The 24,108-nt window shown below is 31.9% G+C and overlaps 1 protein-coding gene and 1 long non-coding RNA gene across 2 annotated transcripts in view; both read right to left on the minus strand.

Annotated features, from left to right (window-relative positions):
- The window catches only part of LOC115874889 (DIS3-like exonuclease 2), an 89,173-nt gene that overhangs the window by 33,303 nt on the left and 31,762 nt on the right, over window positions 1–24,108 (minus strand). The window contains exons 7-10 of the mRNA XM_030890189.1: window positions 22,951–23,081; window positions 22,443–22,506; window positions 21,848–22,088; window positions 20,174–20,427 (exon numbers count right to left, since the gene is read on the minus strand). Coding sequence (XP_030746049.1) covers window positions 20,174–20,427; window positions 21,848–22,088; window positions 22,443–22,506; window positions 22,951–23,081 — 690 coding nt within the window. The remainder of the gene's footprint in view (window positions 1–20,173; window positions 20,428–21,847; window positions 22,089–22,442; window positions 22,507–22,950; window positions 23,082–24,108) is intronic.
- LOC115874937 lies at window positions 310–1,051 on the minus strand. The gene is made up of 3 exons (XR_004048929.1): window positions 779–1,051; window positions 636–719; window positions 310–560 (listed from the first exon to the last, which is right to left on the minus strand). It is a non-coding gene; the product is annotated as an uncharacterized LOC115874937 (long non-coding RNA).

Genomic DNA, 24,108 nt, shown 5'->3' on the forward strand with positions numbered 1-24,108 from the left:
AATAATAAAATGTAACAGAACGTTAAATTTTATAAATTAAGGGTTAATGTAATGCTGAAGGCAAGTACTTAACCAGTTAAATGTAAAATGTTAAGAATAGTTAATTTCTTAACAAACTAATGATTATTAAAAATCAAATTAATAAAATTTTAGTTTACTATAAAGAATATACTGGCCTTGTATACCAAATTATACTAAAAAAGGATCTTCTTAATGATCTAAAAATCTTCTAATCAATCTAAATTCTAAATCTTCTAAAAATAATATAATAATTCTAAAAATTCTAAATCTAAGGATCTTCTAAATTAATAAAAAAACATCACAGCATCCAATTTCTTCTCAGAGGGGTGCAGGGCTGAAATCTAACCGAACAGGCTGCTACTGATTAACTCGGTGATTGAAAATCTCGAAGAAAAACTTGTGGAAAAACTTGGCACAAACTTCTGAAAAATATGCAGAACAACTTGCAGAAAAACGTCTAGAGAAATGTCTAGAAATACTTGAAGAAAAATCCAAAGAAAAACGTTGAGAAAAATACGTAGAAAAATCTGTAGAAAAACCTAAAAAGAAATGCACGGTATTAGTTAACCTTACATTTTAAAAAACTCGAAAAATTTACGAAGGTATTAATTTACCTCATTGTGAAGGCACACAATCAATAATTATTTAACATTTCTTCTCAAATAAGGGCTGGACACTTCTCATCAAAAAACTGGAATCTAAAAGAAAGGCATGTGAAGGTTTTTTCTACCGAATGGAATGTCAAAGAAAATCTTACCAAAACTATAGATCCACTAAAATCTCAATAATCAAAAGCTATATGGGACCTTCAACCATCTATAGGATAACAAAATCACAATATTTTTCCCATATTGTGAAAAATACCAGCCAAATAAATTTAATTCTCAAAATGGCACAGTGACCTCGGTAACGGCCAAATCCGAGGTGGCGATTTTGACGTTTCCCGTCTTGTCGATACACCAGGGTACGATCCAATATTTTCGATAGAGAGCGTTCCGAAATTTATGTGTTGTAGAAATGTAAAAAGAATATCAATACAATAATAAAATACCGTCTATAATAAAACAAAGTAGCATTTGGAAAATGAAAATGCTACAATATATTTTTCTATTTATGTCTATATACACTATCGGACAAAAGTAGAGCAACACTTCAAGAAATATTTGCAAATCGCGATTTTTTAATTATACATGCATGATAATGTATACAAATACAATAAATTTAAAAACTACGAAGTAGGCTATGAGTATCGATGACAACAAGAATTTTTACTAACAAAACAAATGAATTTATTTTGACATTTAGTTTTAAATGCTTAATAGTAACGCGTCAAAAGTAGAGCAATATTCAAATAATTCATTCCAAAGAAGGGTTTTAGCAAAAGTAAAGCCCAAAATAATTCTGCGAGGTTTATTTTATGTTTTTTTAAACATTTCTATGCTGGATTAGTCATGCCAAGAGGAATTCCAATTTCAAAAGACTTGAAGCAAAGAGTTGTGAATGCATTCCTGGAAGGTAACAAACAAGCCAATATTTCAAGACAGTTTGTGTTACCCCGGTACAGTGTATCTAAAATAATTTCATTGTATAATAACAGGGGACACTTAGAAAAGTTGCCAAAATCGGGAAGGCCAAAAAAAACAGTAATGACAGACAGACGCATCAAAAGAATTGCTCAAAATGATCCTTGGAAGTCCGCACCTAGAATTATTGCCGAAATTCCAGAAATTATGGTTGGTATATGAACAGTACAAAGAAGGTTAGTAGATGCAAAGTTATTTAGTAGACGTCCAGCCAAAAAGCCGTTAGTTTCGGAAAGAAATAGAGCAGCAAGGTTGGCATTCGCACGTCGGCATTTAAACTGGACCGTCAATGACTGGAAAAAAGTTCTGTTCAGTGATGAAACGCGCTACAAAATATTCAATTCTGGTGGAATTTGACGTGTGAGGCGACCAATCAATACAAGGTTTAATCCTAAATACGTAACATCTACAATTAAACACGGTAAAGGCAGTTTATTTTTATGGGGTTGTTTCTCATGGAATGGGATAGGCCCTATACACTTTATTAATGACACGATGGACCGATTTGTTTATAGGGATATCATGCAGAATAGTATGCTTCCTTATGCAAAACAAAGTTTTTATGTAAAATAAATCCTTAAAATAGATCACCAATTTTTGATACCCCTGTATAAATTTAAGGAAACAATAACATTTTTCAGTAAAGTTTATTTCTTTACCTTTAAACTCAGCACAAGAATTAATTCTGAAAAGTAATTTACAGGGTGTTAATAATCATTCTTTTGTAGCATGCATATTTAAATATCTTTAAATATCTCAAAAACGAAAGATTTTAAACATATTTAACACTTATAATAAATGCCTTTTTTTGGGCACAAGAATCGAAAAATGAAATAAAATACCTGGTGTTCCATAAGAAAAAATATAACTTTGGTATGGATCTTAGTTCTGAGACACCCTGTATATTTCAAAATAATTTTAAATTGTGGACATTGCCTCCCCACATATACCCATAAAATATTTTGTTTCTACATCTTTCCGTTTTCGTATAATCAACCGAAGCGAATGAGGTGCGCCACCCTGTATATATACTATATAGATAATATAATACCGTATGATCGAAAAAAAACGGCGTCCAGTTGGCTGGGAAATGACAATCGATGACATTTCCCATATAAATTTACATATAAAATGACAGCGATCTTCATTTCATAGCCATCGCTGACGCCGTTTTTTCTCGATCATACGGTACTATATTTATTATCTATTATAAGTCTATCTTTCTCTGAATTCGCTACTGAGCATGCGCAGAACGATATTTGACGTGATTGCTAACTTGGAGCGTTTTTTCGCTGCGGTGACAACAATTACTAAAAATATGGACCATTCAAATTGTTTAATCAAGATATAACTGATACGTGTATTTATTTTGAAAATATTTGTCATATTATTTCAATTTACTTTTTATATAAATTTTAAACAAAAATTCAATTATATAACAATAAATTGTTTTTTCAAAATGTTTTAAAATACTACTTGGAAAAATAGTTATAATGAATGGGCAACATAGAATCAGTAACAAGGGAAACATTAAAATATGTTTTCACATTGAAAATTCAAAACATATTTTAATAAAAAAAATAATTAATGTCACTTTTTGTGCTTTTTGTATACTGTTTGAGCCGTAATAAAAAAAAGTTTATTTGGATTTCCGACGATATTTTAGATTTGTGTTCTTTTTGAAACTTTGTTTTTGTAGTGTAATAAAGTTAGTGGATACATTAGTGGATAAATAGACATTATGACTATGAAGCTGTCCGCAATAGGAAAAATCTTATCCTTAAAAGAACTCCACAACACTAAAAGTATGAAAATCTCTGAAGTATGTTCCATATTTTCAAAAAACAAGATATACCGGGTGCATCTCAAAAGTGGCTCATCTCTATAACTTTTTTATTTTTTCGGATAAAAAAAACGAGATTTGGTATGTTACATATACAAGTATATGACATAAATTAAAATTGATTGACGTATTTAACTGTTTTTGGTCACTTCCTGTTTCACCGGAAATGACTACAACTTTTGATTTTTAAATAGCACCCTCGGTATTTTGATACTTTATTCGATGGAAAGTGACATTCTGAATAGAATGACATATCATATGTCAACTTTTGACATTCTCTCTTAATAAAAAGTCGTTTTTTAAAATTCAATCAAGACTTCCATGTCTATGTTAAGAACTCTAATCCTTAATCAAGGTGTAATATATTTGAATATTACTTATTGTAGAATAAATGATGAAATCAAATTGTTAGTTTCTAAGTGTAAAATACCTTATTTATATATTAAGGAATGTGGTTTATGAGTTTATAAATATATGTAAAACTAGAGAATAAAGACTTCACTTCTCAGTTGGCTTTTGTTATATTATTAAATATATCTAAATTAATAAATATATAAATTATAAAATCTAAGTACTTTACACTGGCGCAGTCGGTAAACGAAACCAATAAATAAATTATAAAGTGAAATTAAGTTTGAAGAAAATGTCAATTGGAAAATTAGAAGCATTCAGAGTGGGTGAAAGTAATTGTAGTTCTTATGTGACCAGAATCTGCCAATATTTTAAAGTAAATAAAGTGGAAGAAAATCTAAAAACTGCAATTTTAATAACTATAGTGAGTGATGAAGCATTTGAGTTGATGGTTGATTTGTGTAGTCCGGTATTACCAGAAGAGATAGCTTTCGGCGATTTAATTAAATTAATGAAAAATCATCTACAACCCAGACCAACCCAGACCATCTGAAATAGCAGAAAGGTATAAATTCAGATAGAGAAAACAAGAAAGTGGTGAGACAATTGCTACATACATTGCGGCATTGAAGAAATTATCCAAGTATTGCAATTTTGAATCAAATCTGGAAACTCAGCTACGGGATCAGTTAGTTTTCGGCTTGCAAAACGAAGTTATAAGACAACAACTTTTTCAACAGAAGAATCTGACATATAAAAAGGCATGCGACATAGCTTTCAATTTAGAAGCAGCGGCAAGAAATTCCAATTTAATTGTACCTGGAAATGTTCTGAAAATATCACATAGAGGAAAATCCACGACTAAATTCAATAAAAATAGGCGCAGAAGAATCTCAAGATAACGTTTGTTCCAAGGCAGGAAGAAGCAAGTGCTGTCACTGTGGGAAAAGCAATCATTGCCAATCAGCTTGTTTCTTCAAGAATGCAATATGTCATCAGTGTAAACAAAAGGGTCACATCAGCACAGTATGCAATAAGAAGAATGAAAAGGTACCAAATAAACAATCAAATAAACAAGTTTTTAATCATTTTTTGACTGGTGAAGACGAACATAATTTTTCGGATTCAGATTCTGATATTTTAGGAATGTATAATGTTAGAGAAAAAAATGAAAAACCTATATAAATTGACATAAAAATAAATAATAAAAATATTTTAATGGAATGCGATACGGGTTTCCCATACGATACCCATTTCAGCTGTTTCTGAAAAATTATATTTTAAAGAATTTAATAAAATTTCTCTAAATAGTTCAGATTTAGATTTTAAATCTTACGCAGGAAATATTTTAGAAATCTTAGGTTTTATTTGGGTTAATGTTAATTACAAATTGTTAAATAAAAAGTTGAAAATTTTTGTAATTAAAAATGGAGGTCCACCTTTATTAGGTAGAAATGGGATCAAAAAATTAAATATATCGGTCGATAAATTACTAAATATTAATCATATTGATAAAATTGATTCTACACAGGTTTCTAAAATTTTGCAAAATAAATATCATGAAGTTTTTGAAAATAAATTATGAAAATTTAATGTGAGTAAAGCCACATTGTATTTAAAAGAAAACTCTATAGCTGTTTTTTGTAAAGCTCGAAGTTTATCTTTAGCTTTAAAGCAAAAAGTTGAAAAGGAATTAATAAATCTAGTTGAAAGCGGTATTCTGACACCTGTCGATTTTAGTGATTGGGCAACACCTATTGTTCCAGTGCTTAAAAAAACAGGTGAAGTTCTAATTTGTGGTGATTATAAAATAACACTAAATCCAAATATTCATGTAGACAAATATCCTATACCAAAAATTGAACAATTGTTTACAATTTTAAATGGTGGTAAATATTTTACTAAAATAGATTTATCTAGGGCTTATGCACAAATTGAGTTAGATGAATCATCTATAAAAAATTAACTACATTAAACACCCATAAAGGTTTATTTCAAATGAATCGGTTGCCTTATTTCTACAGTCCCGGAATTCTTCAAAGAATTATTGAAACTTTATTTTCAGGGTTAGATCATGTTATTACTTTTTTAGATGATATTTTAATTTGAGGTAAATCAGAACAAGAGCACTTAGAAAATTTGTTTAAAGTTTTTGATAAATTGAAAACAGCTGGATTAACAATTCAACTTAATAAATGTATTTTTTTTCAAAAGGAAGTAAATTTTTTAGTGTATACAATTAGTGACAACGGTCTTTCTACGTCAAAAGAAAAAATTAAAGCTATTTTATATGCCCCTACACCTAAAAATGTTACCGAATTAAAGTCCTTTCTTGGGCTAATTAATTTTTACGGGAAATTTATTAGTAATTTAAGTAGTAAATTGTAAAAGAAATATGAAGTGGTATTGGGGAGACAAAGAAAATCAATGTTTTGAATTAATAAAAAAAGAATTAGCTTCACCTAAATTATTAGTTCATTATGATCATAAACTACCTATCTTTTTAGCTTGTGATGCTAGTATGGTACGGACTTGAGGGTGTTTTGTATCATGTATACGAAACTGGAGATAAACGACCAATTGCGTATGCCTCACCTACACTTTCGGACGCGGAAAAATCTTATAGTCAAATTGATAAAGAAGGCGCCGCGATAATTTTCTGTTTAAAAAAATTTCATGATTATTTATATGGTAGACCATTCACATTACTTTGCGATCATAAAGCATTAGTAAATATTTTCGGCAAGAAAAAAGGTATTTCGGTTTATGCTGCTAGTCGTTTACAGAGATGGAGTATTATTTTAAGTACGTATTTATATGATACTAGCGTGTACCAGCGACTTCGTTCGCGTCGAATTAATCATTTGTAATGGTGATGATAAAGCAAAGCAAGAATTTCCATTAACATACAAACTGGATAAAATTTTCTCACATTTATGTCAGCATGAGAAAAAACAATATGGCGATATTATTATATAACTTGGTAATATTTGAGGGGTAGTTTCATCTCGTTAGAATAACTTTCGAAAAATCCGTTTGCCAAAAATAAGCTTTTTACGTCAAGCAGTTTAAGCAGGATCGTGGTTAAGAAGTTACCCAACTTTTTGGAACACCCTGTATGATTTTTTTAAAAATTTCAAAATATATAAAAAAAACAAATAAATTATGCTTGTCCAAGCGTTTTCCCAAAAGACTATCTGTTTTTTAAATAACAAATATTGTAATATTTGAGGGGCGTTTTCACCCTCTTGGAATTTGAGATTCGAGAAACCCCTCCTTATCGAACCTCTACACCCCACAGTCAATCCGTTTGCCAAAAATCAGCTTTAAACGTCAAGCAGTTTAAGCAGAATCGTCATTACTCAATGGTCATATTTTATGAAACACCCTGTATAAATTTATAAAAATCTTAAAATATGTAAAACAACAAAATAAAATATACGTGTTTAGAGTTTTCCGAAAAACTCACCGGTTTTTAAATAAAAAATATTTTAATATTTGAGGGATAGTTTCACCCCCTTAGAATTCGAGTTTCGAAAAATCCCTTCTTATCGAACCTCTACACCCTAAAGTCAATCTGTGTTCCAAAAATCAGCTTTTTACGCCAAGCGCTTTAAGCAGGATCGTGATTAATCAATGACCAGATTTTTCGAAACACGCTGTATACATTTTTAAAAAATCTTAAAATATGTAAAAAAATAAAATAAAATATACGTGTTTAAGCGTTTTTTCGGAAACTTGTCCGTTTTTTAAATAAAAAATATTGTAATATTTGAGGGGTGGTTTTACCCTCTTGGAACTGGAATTTCGAAAAATCCCTTCTTATCGAACCTCTACACCCTAGAATCAACCTGTATGCCAAAATTGAGCTTCTTACGTTGAGTGGTTTGAGCAGGATCGTGATTAATCAGTATGTCAGTCACTTAAGGATTTTATATAGTAGTATAGATTAAATATATTTCGTTAGAAAAAAATCCGTCTGATGCTTTATCGCGACTTCCTTTAAAAAACACCAAAGAAAATAAATTTGATTATTCACATATTTTTTATTTGGAAGAGAATTTGCCTATAGACTATAAAAAATTGCATCTTTTACAAAAAAGATCCTATATTAAATAAAATTTACGGTTATTGTTCACAGGGGTGGCCTGAAAAGTTAGAAGTTAAAGATGAATTTAAAAATTATTATTTTAAACGCGAACAGTTAGAACATGGTTGTATACTATGGGGATATCGTGTTATAGTTCCAATTAAATTATGTAATCTTTTATTAAAAGAATTGCACAAAACCCATATGGGTATTATTAAATGTAAAGTTATTGCAAGGTCTTATTTTTGGTGGCCAAAAATAGATAAAGATATCGGAGAAATGTGTCGTAATTGTTCTACTTGTACGTTATTCTTAAATAACCCCGGTAGAAGTCAAATCCAACCTTGGCCTCTAGAAAATGCACCTTGGAGTGTAGCGTTTTATTTTTCTTTTTATAAAATTCCAAATTTTAATATTGCTGGCGCCATCTATTCGCTAGATGTTAAACTTCATTCAGTACAGGTAGCGGTTCCTTTCCATAAAAACAAATTTCATTCAGTATAGACGATAGAGTTCACTTAATTGCCTTTGGTCATATGACCTGTCAATTCGAAGACTTCCGTTTTACGAAAAGGAGGCTTTTTCCGAGAGATTGAGATCAGAAAAAGACGCGTGGTTCAGCGTCCGACGAATCTCAGAGAAAAAGGGCTTTCTGAAACACTTTTCCTAACAGTAAAGGCACGGGTATCCAAAAGTGGAGATTTGAAATCCTGTAAGAATATACTGTTCAGAGCCTAGTTCGTGTTTTTTGGCCTTTTCCTGGAATAAGATCACAGTAAGTGTATCTACCATTTTGTATCGCCATGTCTAACTAAATTTTTATTTCAGTTATTCCGTTTTTATTTATTTTGATAATGTTTGATTGTGCATTACTGGTTTGGATCAGCATATAGTTTGGCTATATTTTCGAAGGTGTACAGCTGATGTTCAGACCGTAAGTTATTTTTTTGGTATTCGGTGACTGTTCTGAGAGTTTTTTTTATAGAGTAACTGGCGTATAAGAAATTGACGTATAAGTAATTGGCATATGAGTAACCACTTTTGAGACAGTATTTATGACTCTACATTTATTCTACTGATATCGAAGACTCCTGCTACTATCGAAGAGTCTACATCCACTTCCGTTAGTCTGGAGACTGCCTGCCTACCTGTTCACTACGTCACAAAAATAAAAAAAAAAATACAGATAAGTTCTAAGTTCAACACACAAGGTATTCCCTAATTTTTTTTTACTTTGAGACAATATTTTGAATATCTCTGTAAATTGTTGTCATTTATTCCATATATTATAGTCAAAATTTACCTTTTAGTTAACATTATCAGTCATGCTTTGTCCTTAACGGTACATTTTGCTTCAGTATGATCTTTTATGTGAGAATCGCTAACACGGATTCATTTTTGAAGGTTATTGTACACGACTTGTTTCGAAACATCATCGTATTGGTACTTAACATAAATTTCACCTGTTTATATATTACGTAGTATAGTATACTGGAGAGAAACTTTAACTAAATTTGAGTTTACTTAAAGTAACTAACGATTTCATTGGGATAATGAAACTGGGTTTAAACTGATTGATAATTGTGTTCGTTTTTAAATAAATGTTCAACGTAGGATAGTTATATCTGACTTTTATTCTTGATGAACATAATAGACCCTTATTGCTGTTGATTATTTTATTTTAGCTATTTCATGATCAAATTTTCTTACTGGTTTCTTACTTTACCTTTTCATACCCATTTTTTTACTGTCTTTGACCATTACTATTTGAATACTTAACATCAATTTTAGAATCTTTGCAGCCTATACATTATTACTTTTATTTTATTATTTAACAACATTATTAAGTCACCACAGGTCACAAGCCTTACCTACGAACCCAGCTCTCCTCTAACCCTGAGCAACGGATACCTTTTTCTTTCTGTTTGAGTGATGACAGAAAAAGTCGTCACACAAATAGAAGAATAAAGAATATGACGCCCTGTCACGTGGGGCTTTACTTGGTTTAATTGGCTCGACTTAGTTTAATTGGCTCAATTTAATTTAATTTGCTTCACTTATTTGGTAGACTTTGTAAAATAATTTTTGTTAGGCTCAGATAAATTTTCTATAAGGCAAAGACTATAGTTTTGAAATTTTATTTTCATTATTTCTGTAATTAAATTCTAATAATTTCAGTTCAACAGCAATTTTTTTGTTTTATAAATTCTTGAGGGTGTTTGTTTATCTATTTAAAACCCAGATAAATAACTTAATACGTATTTCTGACTACATTTTTTATTGACGTTTCGATTTTGATTTAAATATACAGGTATGGTTATATTTTGAATATACAGAGTGGACATAATTTCAGTATACAGGGTAGCACTGTTAGTATTTCATAAAATTTTGGAATTTGTTTCGAATACTTGAATCTTTTTTGGTTTTGACATTGAACATATTTTCTTTCTGATAGTTTGCGCCGAATCATAACAGCTTTTTGTTAAAATTAGTAAGTTTTTCTGAATCATTTAGTCTTTAGTATTTCATATAGCTGAATTACAATGGAGAAAGAATCTTTTAAAGTTAATCATTTACGACAAGTAGAATTAGATTACGAACTTCTTATTAGGGGTATTAAAACATCTAAAAATGTTGACAGTAAACGTAAAATTTTGTCAGGTCTTTTAAGTAGAGAAGTAAATAACCCTTTTTGTTTAGTTAATATGGAAGATTATCCTGTTTCTTTTGATCAAGAAATTTCAGAAATTAAAGCAACTTTAGATTCAATTTCCTTGTCAATTTCTGAATTTGAGGGTGGAGTAAATGATTCAATGTTCAAAGTTATAAGATCTCGTCTTGCGCATTTGGCTGGTAGAATCAAGAGAATAATTTTAGATGAAAATCGTGCTGATGCAGAAACTATTCAAACTGATGTTTATACTAGTTGTTATCAACTTGAAGCTGACCTGCTTGTCAAAACTTCAGACATTAATGAAACTTTAAACGTTAGTTCTGTTCCTTCAGGACCAGTTATTAATGTACCGCCTCCTATTGTTACTTATGTTGCTAAACCTTGTCCAGTGTCAGACTGGCCTATTAAATTTAATGGTAATCCTCAAGATTTATTTTCATTTTTAGAAACTGTTACTGAGCTTTCTGAATCACGTAAAGTTAGTGAACAAGATTTATTTTCTTCTGCAGTAGAACTTTTTACTGGTAATGCTTTTATTTGGTATAGAAGTATTAAACAACATGTCGCAGATTGGAAATCTCTTGTAGAAAGATTAAAGAAAGACTTTTTACCACCAGATAATGATGATAATATTTGGTCACAAATTAAATCTTATAAACAGCGAAAAAATGAAAGTATTTTAATTTTTATAGCAACTTTAGAGAATCTTTTTAGTAGATTAAGTAAATGCCCTAGTGAGGTTACTAAAATAAAAATCATTAGACAAAATTTACTTCCTGAATACATTACTCAGTTAGCTTTAGTTGATGTTTTATCTGTGTCTGAACTGTCTAATTTGTGTAGAAAATTAGAAAATGCTAAACATCAGAATGAAAAACATTCTAGAAATTTAAATGTTTCTGAATTAAATACCACTCCTGATTCTAGCTCGTTTGATTCTCGTCGCGTACAGTTTAGTAAAAAATCTAAGAATGTAAATGCTCAGAACAAAAATAAAAATACTACTGCTAGGTCTCCTTGTTCTGCTGTAGCGTCGTCGTCTTCTGACCCTGATATGGTAAATACTTCGAGTATGCCCCGATCTGTAGAAAATTCAGGTAAGGAAACAGCTTCGCGTTTAGTTTGTTGGAATTGTTCTGGTCCGAATCATACGTTTCATGATTGTCGACAGAAACGTAGGGTTTTTTGTTTTAAATGTGGTAATTTAGGGGTTAAATCACCGGCGTGTCCAAAATGTTCAAAAAACTAATCGGACGAACTCGTGTTTCTGGTCATGTAGTTCAAAAAAAATTCAAACCCAGAAATTTATTTTCAGAATCTGATTGGAAAAAGTGGTTATTATGTGTTAAAAATTTTTATAGATCCACCACTACCAATCATAAAGTTTCTCCTCTTTTTTGTCCTAAGGTATCTGATAACAGACCTTATATTTTAGTAGAAATTCTTGGCGTTGAAATTTGTGGTCTTTTAGATTTTGGAAGTACATCTACAGTTATTGGAGCTGCTGGTATTCCTGTTATTGAGAATCTAAATTTGAATATTAGGGAACCAACTCATTTGTCAATTAGTACTGCAGACAATACTGAAAAGAAAATAGTTGGTGTAGTCGATCTACCTTTAGTCGTTGATGGTTCATGTCAAGTTATCAGTGCTATTGTAGTACCTTCATTGCCTCATAGTTTTATTTTTGGTTGTGATTTTATCTTGCGGTTTGATCTTATGGAAGATCTTAAGAAGAATTGGTGGGAAGTCAACTCTAGATCTCAGCCAAAGTTTTCTTCATTTCCCTATAACACTCATGCAGTAAATATGTTGTGTACCCTTGATGATTTAACACCAAATCAGAGAAAACCAGCTGAACTTCTTATTAACTCTTTTGACAGTATTAACAGTGATCATGGTCTTGGTCGTACCGATAAAATTACTATGTCAATTGACACTGGTGATGCCAAACCATTTCGTCAAAAACCTTTTTTAATGTCACCTTATATGTCAAAAATCTTAAATGAGGAATTAAATGATATGCTTAAACTTGGTGTTGTGGAACCTTCTAATAGTCCGTGGTGTTCCCCAGTGCTTTTAGTTAAAAAACCAACTGGTGAATTTCGTTTTTGTTTCGATGGTCGATCTTTAAATCAGGTTACAAAGTATGACTCCTACCCTATGCCAAATATAGATAGAATTTTAAACTCTCTTCGTGGAGCTACGTATATTTCGAGTATAGATTTGCGTAAAAGTTTCTGGCAAATTCCATTATCAGAGGATTCAAAACCAAAAACTGCTTTCAGTATAGTTGGTAGAGGTCAATTTCAATTCACTACGGTGCCATTTGGTTTGTGCAATGCCGCTCAGACACAACAAAGACTTGTTGATGCTATTTTTGGACCACGTTATGAACCACACATTTTTTGCTATTTGGATGATATAATCATATGTTCACCCAGTTTTGAGGAACATACCAAATTGCTTTCTGAAGTTAGAGACAAGTTAAAAGATGCTAACTTAACTATAAATATAAAGAAGTGTGAGTTTTTCAAGAAATCTTTAAAATTTCTTGGATATATTGTTGGCTCTAATTCATTAAGAACTGATCCAGAAAAAATTTCAGCAATGTTAAACTTTCCTCGCCCTACCACGACGACTGAAATTAAACGATTTATAGGTTTGTGTAGTTGGTACCGTCGTTTTATAAGAAATTTTTCGACATTAGTTTCACCCATTAATGATTTGTTAAAAGGTAAAAAGAAAGGTCAAGGAATTCAGTGGAGTCCTGCCGCTGAAGATTCTTTTTTGAAAATTAAACAACTTCTGGTTTCTGCTCCAATTTTGTCCCAGCCGGATTTTTCTAAACCCTTTATTATAGAAACAGATGCATCTAACACCGGTCTTGGTGGAGTTCTTCTACAAAAAATTAATGACGAAGACCGTGTAATTTCTTATGCTAGCAGATCTCTTACTAGATCCGAGCGGAATTATAGTGTAACTGAGCGAGAATGCTTAGCTGTTATTTTTAGTTTGGAAAAATTTCGTCCTTGGATTGATGGCGTACGTTTTACCGTTTGTACAGATCATTACTCTCTTTTGTGGCTTAATAAATTACAGAATCCTACTGGTCGTCTTGCTAGATGGGCTGTCAGACTTAGACAGTTTACTTTTGATTTAGTTCATCGTAAAGGTTCACATAACGTAGTTCCTGATTTTCTTAGTAGAATACCTGGCGATGATTCTCCTTCAGATATTTCAGATAATGATTCCTTTGTATGTCCACAAATTTCTATTTTGAATATAGATTTAGATCATACTGATGCATGGTATGAGACAATGAAGCGAAAGATTTTAGCTTCGCCTAGTTCATTTCCACAGTGGAAAGTTGAAGATGGTTTTCTTTTTAAGTTTATTCCGGTACAGCTACCATTTTCATCAAATCTTCAAGAATGGAAGAAGGTTGTTCCACGTCCTCAACGTCGTAATATTATCGAATCATGTCATAATCCGCCAACTTGTTCGCATTTGGGTTTCTATAAGACTTTATCAAGACTTCAAGAACAATTTTACTGGCCCAAGATGAGAGCCGATGTTCTTAAATTTGTTAGGAGTTGTCGTGTTTGTGGAGCTCAGAAATCTTCAAATACTATGCCGTTAGGTAGGATGGGAAGAGAAAAACAAGTTAATATGCCTTTTCAGACAATCGCTTTAGATCTTATGGGTCCTTTTCCTAGATCAAAAAAGGGTCATAAGTGGCTTTTAGTTGTTGGCGATTGGTTTTCGAAGTATGTTCTTCTGTGTCCGTTACGTTCATCAAAATCTCCGTATGTTGTGAAGTATCTTGAGAGTGAAGTTTTCCTTACTTATGGAGTACCTCAATATATAATTTGTGATAATGGTCCTCAGTTTGTTGCTAAAGAGTTCAGAGATTTAGCAAAGAAATATCAAGTTCAGAAGATCTGGTATAATGCTGTGTATTCTCCTCAATGTAACTTTGTTGAGCGAATGAATAAAACAATAGGAACAGCTATTAGAACTTATGTTAAACAACATACAGATTGGGATGTTCAACTCTCTAATATTCAGTTTGCTTTAAACACTTCTAAACATGAGGTCACAGGTTTTTCTCCTTCGTTTTTAGTTTTCGGTAGGCATATTCCCATCTCTGGTAATTATTATGGTCAAGTTAAGTTCTCTGAAGATTTTGAAATTATGCCTGGCGATCGCAACTCTTACGCTTCAGAACTCAAAAATCTTTATAGTGTCTTTAGCGAAGTCCGTAAGAAACTTCATGCTGCTTACGAAAGAAACTCAAAGTCTTATAATTTGCGTAGACGTGATCTATCTTTTCAGGTTGGTGATTTGGTTTGGAGACGTAATAAGGTCTTATCAAATGCTGGTGTTAACTTTTCAGCCAAGTTAGCCCCTCGTTTTGTTTTATCTTCAGTACGAAAGAAAATTTCGAATTTAGTTTATGTTTTAGTAGACGAGGATGGTAATAACGCAGGCCGCTGGCATATAAAAGATCTTAAACCATACCAAGGTCACATGATTGACGACGATGATACAGGAAATGTCTCTACTACGTCACAGTAATTTAAATAATCTATTATGTCCGATTCCTTTTTAGGGTTTAGTCTAAAGGATACATAGATTATATTTTAGTTTTTTTAGTTTATATTAAAAAGTTATACAACAATTCGCTTATCGTTTTTACGGATTTGTCGCGAATCAGCATAACTATTGTGTTATTTAGTTTTTTTGCGTATATTTTCAGTATAATATAGTATTTCTATTTAGAAATGCGAGCATATAGCAGTATTTTTCTTTTTCCGAGTATTCTACAGATTACCTAATTTTGAGTAAATATTTTGTGGGATGGTAATTCTGTTAATCACTCATATGGTTTTGTGCCATTTGCTCCATTCTATGACATTCAGTTCACAAGAATCTGAAATTTAAGCAATTCTTGTATTTTGAGAACACGACTTCGTGACAAAACGAAAAGTTGTTATGATTCTGATTGCAACCTAATGGTGAGACATAGCTGACCTCATAACTTCGTAAGTTTACTGTGTATTGGGTATGATTGTGATTTTCTTTCCATATTTGCAATAGCGTTTCATAGGCTGGAATCCTATGTTACGGATATTTTGGGTCATTCGTGACAATCTTTTCTCTCTTCCTTTATATGTTTATCTATTGTGATTTCTATTGTTATTTTCCTTTCTTTTTCTCATACAGGTGAGTTACCTTGAATGGTTAACCGGTGAGCACACAGGTTGTGGCGAAGGTAGTTTGTTTTGGTCACGCCAAACTTACCTCTTATAGTGATCCGTAGCATGGCTTTTGTTGAGGTTCTTTTGTTGTTTGTTTTGTTCTCCGCTTCCTTGGGTGTGAGGGGTCGCATGACTGATTACACGCGATTTGTGAATCTTTCGTTGCCTCACACTAGGTGGGTTGAGTACGGACAATCAGCTTGAGGATTTCTTCAGGAACATCTGCGCTTCCATGGGATTCTTTCTTTCTTTCTTTTCCTATCCCATACTTTTAGGTTTAGATTTAGTTTTAGTTTTCATATATAGTTTATATGAATGTTTTTATTTGGATTATATGGTGATTTGACTTTCCCGATTGTGTAATCTCACTGATTTGACATACCGATTGCGACTTACCAATAGTGACTCCTTTATGGACGTGTGATACACGAAGTTATCATCCACCAAATTTTCATTTGAAAAATCCAAAACCCTGTACAAACTTAGTTTAGTTTTCCTATGTGGTGTTTGGGCGAAAGTCCTCTTTGAGGGCCTTTCTTTTTTTTGGAGGGGGGCAGTGTAGCGTTTTATTTTTCTTTTTATAAAATTCCAAATTTTAATATTGCTGGCGCCATCTATTCGCTAGATGTTAAACTTCATTCAGTACAGGTAGCGGTTCCTTTCCATAAAAACAAATTTCATTCAGTATAGACGATAGAGTTCACTTAATTGCCTTTGGTCATATGACCTGTCAATTCGAAGACTTCCGTTTTGCGAAAAGGAGGATTTCCGAGAGATTGAGATCAGAAAAAGACGCGTGGTTCAGCGTCCGACGAATCTCAGAGAAAAGGGCTTTCTGAAACACTTTTCCTAACAGTAAAGGCACGGGTATCCAAAAGTGGAGATTTGAAATCCTGTAGAATATACTGTTCAGAGCCTAGTTCGTGTTTTTTGGCCTTTTCCTGGAATAAGATCACAGTAAGTGTATCTACCATTTTGTATCGCCATGTCTAACTAAATTTTATTTCAGTTATTCCCGTTTTTTATTTATTTTGACAATGTTTGATTGTGCATTACTGGTTTGGATCAGCATATAGTTTGGCTATATTTTCGAAGGTGTACAGCTGATTTTCAGACCGTAAGTTATTTTTTTGGTATTCGGTGACTGTTCTGAGAGTTTTTTTTTAGAGTAACTGGCGTATAAGAAATTGACGTATAAGTATTTGGCATATGAGTAACCACTTTTGAGACAGTATTTATGACTCTACATTTATTCTACTGATATCGAAGACTCCTGCTACTATCGAAGAGTCTACATCCACTTCCGTTAGTCTGGAGACTGCCTGCCTACCTGTTCACTACATCACAAAATAAAAAAAAATACAGATAAGTTCTAAGTTCAACACACAAGGTATTCCCTAAATTTTTTTTACTTTGAGACAATATTTTGAATATCTCTGTAAATTGTTGTCATTTATTCCATATAGTATAGTCAAAATTTACCTTTTAGTTAACATTATCAGTCATGCTTTGTCCTTAACGGTACATTTTACTTCAGTATGATCTTTTATGTGAGAATCGCTAACACGGATTCATTTTTGAAGGTTATTGTACACGACTTGTTTCGAAACATCATCGTATTGGTACTTAACATAAATTTCACCTGTTTATATATTACGTAGTATAGTATACTGGAGAGAACTTTAACTAAATTTGAGTTTACTTAAAGTAACTAACGATTTCATTGGGATAATTGAAACTGGGTTTAAACTGATTGATACTTGTGTTCGTTTTCAATAAATGTTTAATGTAGGATAGTTATATCTGACTTTTATTCTTGATGAACATAATAGACCCTTATTGCTGTTGATTATTTTATTTTAGCTATTTCATGATCAAATTTTCTTACTGGTTTCTTACTTTACCTTTTCATACCCAAAGTAAGTGGCGCCCTTTTTACTGTCTTTGACCATTACTGTTTGAATACTTGACATCAATTTTAGAATCTTTGCAGCCTATACATTATTACTTTTATTATATTATTTAACAACATTATTAAGTCACCACAGGTCACAAGCCTTACCTACGAACCCAGCTCTCCTCTAACCCTGAGCAACGGATACCTTTTTCTTTCTGTTTGAGTGATGACAGAAAAAGTCGTCACAGGAGTAGAATTCGTTTATATTTTATGGGTCCAATTTTTGGAAATAAGTATTTATTAGTAATAGATTCTTATAGCAAATGGCCGGAGGTATTTAAATCTAATCGTAGTGATGCAAACAACGTAATTAAATTATTACAAAAAATATTTGCACGTTTTGGATTACCTCGTAAAATAGTTTCAGATAACGGTCCTCCTTGTGCATCGCGTGAATTTTCTCATTTTTTACAGCAAAATGGAATTAGACAATTATTTGCAACCCCAAAACATCCTCAAAGTAATGGGTAAGTAGAAAATTTAGTTAAAACTTTCAAATTAGCACTTAAAAAGGCAGTATCAGAAAATAGAAATTATGATACAGCACGTACTGAATTTGTTTTTGATTATAGGAATACACCACACGCTCTTACTAACAAAAGCCCCGCAGAATTAATGTTTAACAGACGCTTACGCTGTAAATTAGATTTATTAATACCTAAAAATCAAGAGATTATATCAGATAAAATTCAAAAACAAGTCGAGTATAAAAATAGTAGTGTTAGAAATTTTAATTTAGGTGATAAGATTTTATTAAGAGACTTAAAAAGCCTGAACATCCTATCTGGATACCAGGCAGTGTTATTGCGCAAGAGGGATCGGTAATTTATAAGGTCAAATCTAAGGATGATAGAGAATTTAGACGGCATTCGAATCAGCTTAGGCCTTCTCTCAGTTCTTTTAGAACAGAACCTGTAGAAAGCGAACATGTTGAAAATAGATTTGATTGGAAAAATAGATTTGATCGTCTAATGTTTTTAGTGTCTTGTCCTGGGGCGCTATTCTGTAAAATCGTGGGTATCGGTAAGTTACGACAGCTCTCGATACGTATTTGTATATAGTAAAAATGTGTTAATTGTTGTTGTCATAGTTACCGATCGGTCCTATTGCAGATATCGCAAATTTGTACCGACGAAAATCGGTATCTCCGTGCCCTTGTCAACCTTACGGTAGAGATACCGAGAGTCGTCGGTACAAATTTGCGATATCTGTCATAGGGCCGATCGGTAACTATGACAACAACAATCAACCCGACGCTCATTGGCCGTACGTACCGATAGCTGTCGGTAACTTGCCGATACCGACGATTGTACAGAATAGCGCCCCTGGCCATTTACAAAATGCACAAATCGTATTTTTAATCATATCTCAATTTTTTCAAATAGAACGAGGGTGGCTCATTAGCATATTTGAAAAGAGCATTTTTTTACGAATAATTTGATACCACACACTTGGTATTTTGAGTCAAATTTTGGTTACGAACCGCAAGTTAAATTTCAAATAAACCATATGCGAAAATGTCAATAGTTGACATATATGTCATTCTATCGAGTGTTATATTCTATCTAATAAAGTAAAACATGCCGAGGGTGTTATTTAAAAATCAAAAGTTGTAGTCATTTCCGGTGAAACAGGAGGTGACCAAAAACAATTGAATACGTCAATCAATCCTAATTTATGTCATATACTAACATACCAAATCTGTTTTTTTTTTACTGAAAAAATAAACAAAATATAGGGGTGAGCCACTTTTGAGACGCACCCGGTAAATTATTTAAAATAGTTTTTTAAACCAACTTTTATTCAGCGAAATATATATTTATGTTAGGTAACTTAATCACTTTAAACATTATTAGGTAATTTACCTTTGAATTTTTATTCTTTAAATAATTAATATATTCATAAATATTATCGAAGATTCTGACTTTGACAAGGGAAAATTTCTGTTCTTGTTTGCGGTTGCTCTTAGCAACCGCTAAAGCAGCGCCCTACAACGTATGCACTCCGATATATAAGTTTTGGCGGCAAGCCGAGCGTTCCAATCTAAACTTGTTTCCTTTATCTATGATTATAATAAAGGTATCGCGTATGTAAAATTTAGAAAACGTCAACATTTGACATATCCAGTATTTTATCAAACCGTTCTGTATTTGATGTTTTTCAGGAACTGATCTTTACCGGTCTGGTTCACCTGGTTTATGAGCTTTCATTTTTTAAATAAACCCATAAGATTGTTTAAAATCAACGGCGGACGACGCTTTACGGATGCATGTAAACTCACACTTAGTTGAACTGAACTGATTAGTTCAGTTCAACCGCAAAGGCAAGACGAAAGCGACTTCAGAACTTCTTATTGGCTCTTATACACTTTTTTATGATCTTATACTTACGAGTTTTATCTAAAGCTGTATTAAGATACAAACCTTCCAAATCTGCCGTAATATATTTCTTAAAACTATTATTTATATTGCCACTTGAAGAAATGTCAATTAATACTCCATAACGCTCCAGTAACCTTTGTGCGTCTAATAACATAGAATGCTTAGGAGGCTCGTGACATCTTAAAAATGCTATGTCAGGGAAAGAGTCGTATATCTTCTTCGCTACAGATATATTCGCAAGTAGCATAAATTCTTCTATCAATCTAATAACAAAAAATTGTGTCTGCACTATGTGCGCATATATTTGAAGTGAAACTTCTAACAGCCTATTAAATTGAAGGATTTGAAAAAAAAATTAAACCAAAATACTACATCTATATCTCTGACTACTACTAACCAACAATTTGTTTTGTGTGGTCTGTTTTGTTTAAATGTTTTGTTCATTATTCATGTTGGGGATTTATTTTTAAATTAATCGTAATTGTTAGGCAACCAGTAAAGTCATAGAATATGTATTTCTTTTGCATAATCAAAACTGTCACTCTAAATGTTACATAACCAAATTGTCACTCTAAATCGCTGTCTTTTTTAGACAGATGTCACTTGTCTTGTCATTATTCAATTCATAATTCGAATTCTCAGAATGTTGTTAACAAACGTTTAATCTTAAAATAAAATTTTAATCAATCACAATTGTTTATTTCATTTATCGGATTAATAATACAGAAATTACAGCTCAATTACAAACAATTCATTATTTCTTGTGATGTACAGAAATTTTATTAAAATATACAAATATTCTCGTTGATTATTGGTTTGAAATAAATATGACAGTGTCCTCCAATGAAAATGCGAGTTACTAACTCTAAATTCTAATTCTGAGCTGGAAAATGAGCTAGATGCTTTACCTAGACCGTTATTCAGAAGCTACAAACCTATCGAGGAAAATAAATCAAAAAGAGCATAAAATCAAGTTTGGTACAGTATCAAGTTTATTATAGTGATTTTCTCAGCCGCGTAGGGCAGAAATCGTTACCCAGTGTTGCCACAAGCTTATTTTTCATCGGGGTAGATTATCACGAGATAGCGGAGGTAAATTGTTTTACAAAAGGGTAGATCTACCCCGAATAGGGTAGCTGTGGCAACACTGCATATACGTATAAATAAATATACTCAGCCTAATCTCTAAAAAGTGATGCCCAAACGGTGAATGAGAAATATGGAATTCTACATAAGTCTATTTCACCCGGATATACATTTAATTGCGCATGCCTTACCTTTTGGTCGATGAAGGTCGAAGTGGTTGACTGACATCTCACCTAACCTTCAATTTTATTTATATTTTTATTATTTATAACACATTATCATGGAGTTGGAAAAATATCAAAAAATAGTCGGGAACAATAAACTAAACAAAATCACTCTTTTACGCGCACAAAGAAAAAGGAATCTAAACGGAACTAAAACAACAATCAATCGGAGTTTGGCGCAATCGCAGTTCAATCAATATCCGGGTGAAATAGACTTATGTAGCATTAATATGGAGCTGATTTATATTGTCTTTTTCTTACGGTTAGGTTTGGTTTGGTTTGGTCACGGCCTTGATTTTTTACTACCAAAGCGCGTAAAGAAGTTTCACTTCAAAAATTGTAAAAATGTCGAAAAATGTTAATAACAGCTTACCTGTGTGATTCCTTGTTTTCATAAGTAATAAAATCGTTCGGCTCCCCCGTTCGAGGATTTAAGCTAAAAAGCAATTTTACTTGATCAATCCGCAACGAACCATTTTTGACTCTCGCCTCCCGTAAATTCACTGCAATTCTCTGAAGGACATTCACTGTTTTACTAAGATCTTTAGGTGAAAAGTTATTTCGAATTTGTGGAAGTTCGTCTGTATTAAATTCCCTAGTAAAAATAATATAATCTGTACTAGAGATGAGCAAAACTGCGATTCTCCAATTGCAATTGAAACTGCAATTGCGATTTTAATATTTAAATATTGTACTAGGTATATAATTGTGGAAGAGATGGGGGGATGCCTATGTCTAACGATGGACCAAAGAAGGCTGAATAGATAGATAGATAGATATAATTGCCCGTGTTACCTATAGCATAACAGTTAAAAAAAAGTTAATAAAAATCAGTTGTTTGGTTTTTATAACTGTTTTGTTCTAAGATTATTAGTGGACTGTAATAGGTATGAGTTTAAAGAGGTTTTGAACTTTTGACACTTTTATTTATTATTTTTCAGCGGCGATCGGGCGGCCTTGTGTCTTACTTGAGTTTTGTCTATAAACTGAAACTTTAGTCAGCTGAGCGCGGTTGCCTAATTGCTTGATTGTCTGGTAGATGTCGTTAAATCAATTTAAAATAATTTACAATAAAAAATACAGAAACTAGACATGCCGCCGACCTTGAAATAATACATTGTTTCAACAAAATACAAACTAAATTATAATCTGATACATTAACATGAATAGAGATCATGAATTCCAACAAATACAAAATAATGCTTATTGCTTATTTTTTATATAATTTAATTTTTGTGACAGTAACATTCAATTTATTGTTCAAAGATAAACATTTTACAAATTAAATTTTTAAAATTAATGTTCGAATTTGGCACGCGGGCGATAGGTCCTGGACAAGGATAGATAGAGTAGAAGCACCGCGTATGCAACAAAAAAAGAAGATAAATGGAAGTCGTTGATATGTTTGCGACAGTTTCCATAGTGATTTACTTATCCACGTAAGTATATATGATCTAGGGTTCAGATTTTATTTACCTTAGATATAGGTAGATACTCCTTAATATCCTCCAATATAAAAGGTGTAATATCCAAATTAAATTCTTTTAAAATTGATAGTGTTTCAACCTTTAAATCTCCACTAATTCCAATGGTTTCTTCAATAACTCCTAAATATAAGAAAAAATGCTAAACTGTTTATGGTGTTGTATTTGATAACTATTTCAAAATAAAGCCGATAAAACTAAACCAAAACCCGGTTTTTTTTTTGCTGAAACTATGCCAAAATGCTTTTAGTATCAATACTAAATCAATGTCTACCACATTCAAAGAAGTATTCTCTAGTTAAGTACTTATACTCGTACAGTATTAAATATAAAAAACTGAGATTTGGGTATTGATTATCAAATATTATAGATAGGAAATTACATTAAGAATTTTTTGTTTGCAAACTCCAGCAATTACTTTAAGGTAGCGCGTAGCTGGCGGAGATCGTAATAATAATAAAATGTTCCTAAAAATAATTATTGGTATTAAACCAATATTTAGTCATATTTAAAGCTAAATATCTCGTAGAAATTTTAACGTATTAATTTTATTTAAATTAATTTAGGAATAATTTAGGCTTTTTTTATCAATATACAGGGTGCTACAAATTCGAGGTATGAGCATTGGTATCTCGGAAACCGTAAGAGATACGAAGATGGTTAAATTGGGGCAAAGTTTCGCTTTAGGATGTTCACCAAGATGTCATCAAAAAAGTTTTAAAAATTTCAAGGATTGCTGAGTTTTTTGGAAAAAAACGGATTTTTTTGAAAATCAATTTTATTTTTTCCTGGCGTAACTTTTTAGAAAATCAAAAAACTATTTGCACATTATCATGGCTACTTTATTAGGGCTATCTGATAGTATTTTTAGATTTTCAAATTAGCTGATAAATTGTGAGATACAGAGGCCAACTTAATTTTTTTAAATACGGACCTGCATTTTTTATTTGAAGTTTTGAAAGAACTTGATCTCCTGAGTACAATGATATGCCACACTTGATGCTTTTTATTTTGTTTTAGGTACCTTAACAATAACAAAGCTATTTAATTATTGTTTAAAATAATTTCAAATCCCACTCTGGTTTTTTAAATTATTTAATCTGATTAAAGAGAACCTCGATAAAGTTTACCGTTTCTATAAAATAGCATT

The sequence above is a fragment of the Sitophilus oryzae genome, unplaced genomic scaffold (assembly GCF_002938485.1).
Source record: "Sitophilus oryzae breed Bouriz unplaced genomic scaffold, Soryzae_2.0 scaffold_1307_pilon_pilon, whole genome shotgun sequence".
NCBI lineage: Eukaryota > Metazoa > Arthropoda > Insecta > Coleoptera > Curculionidae > Sitophilus > Sitophilus oryzae.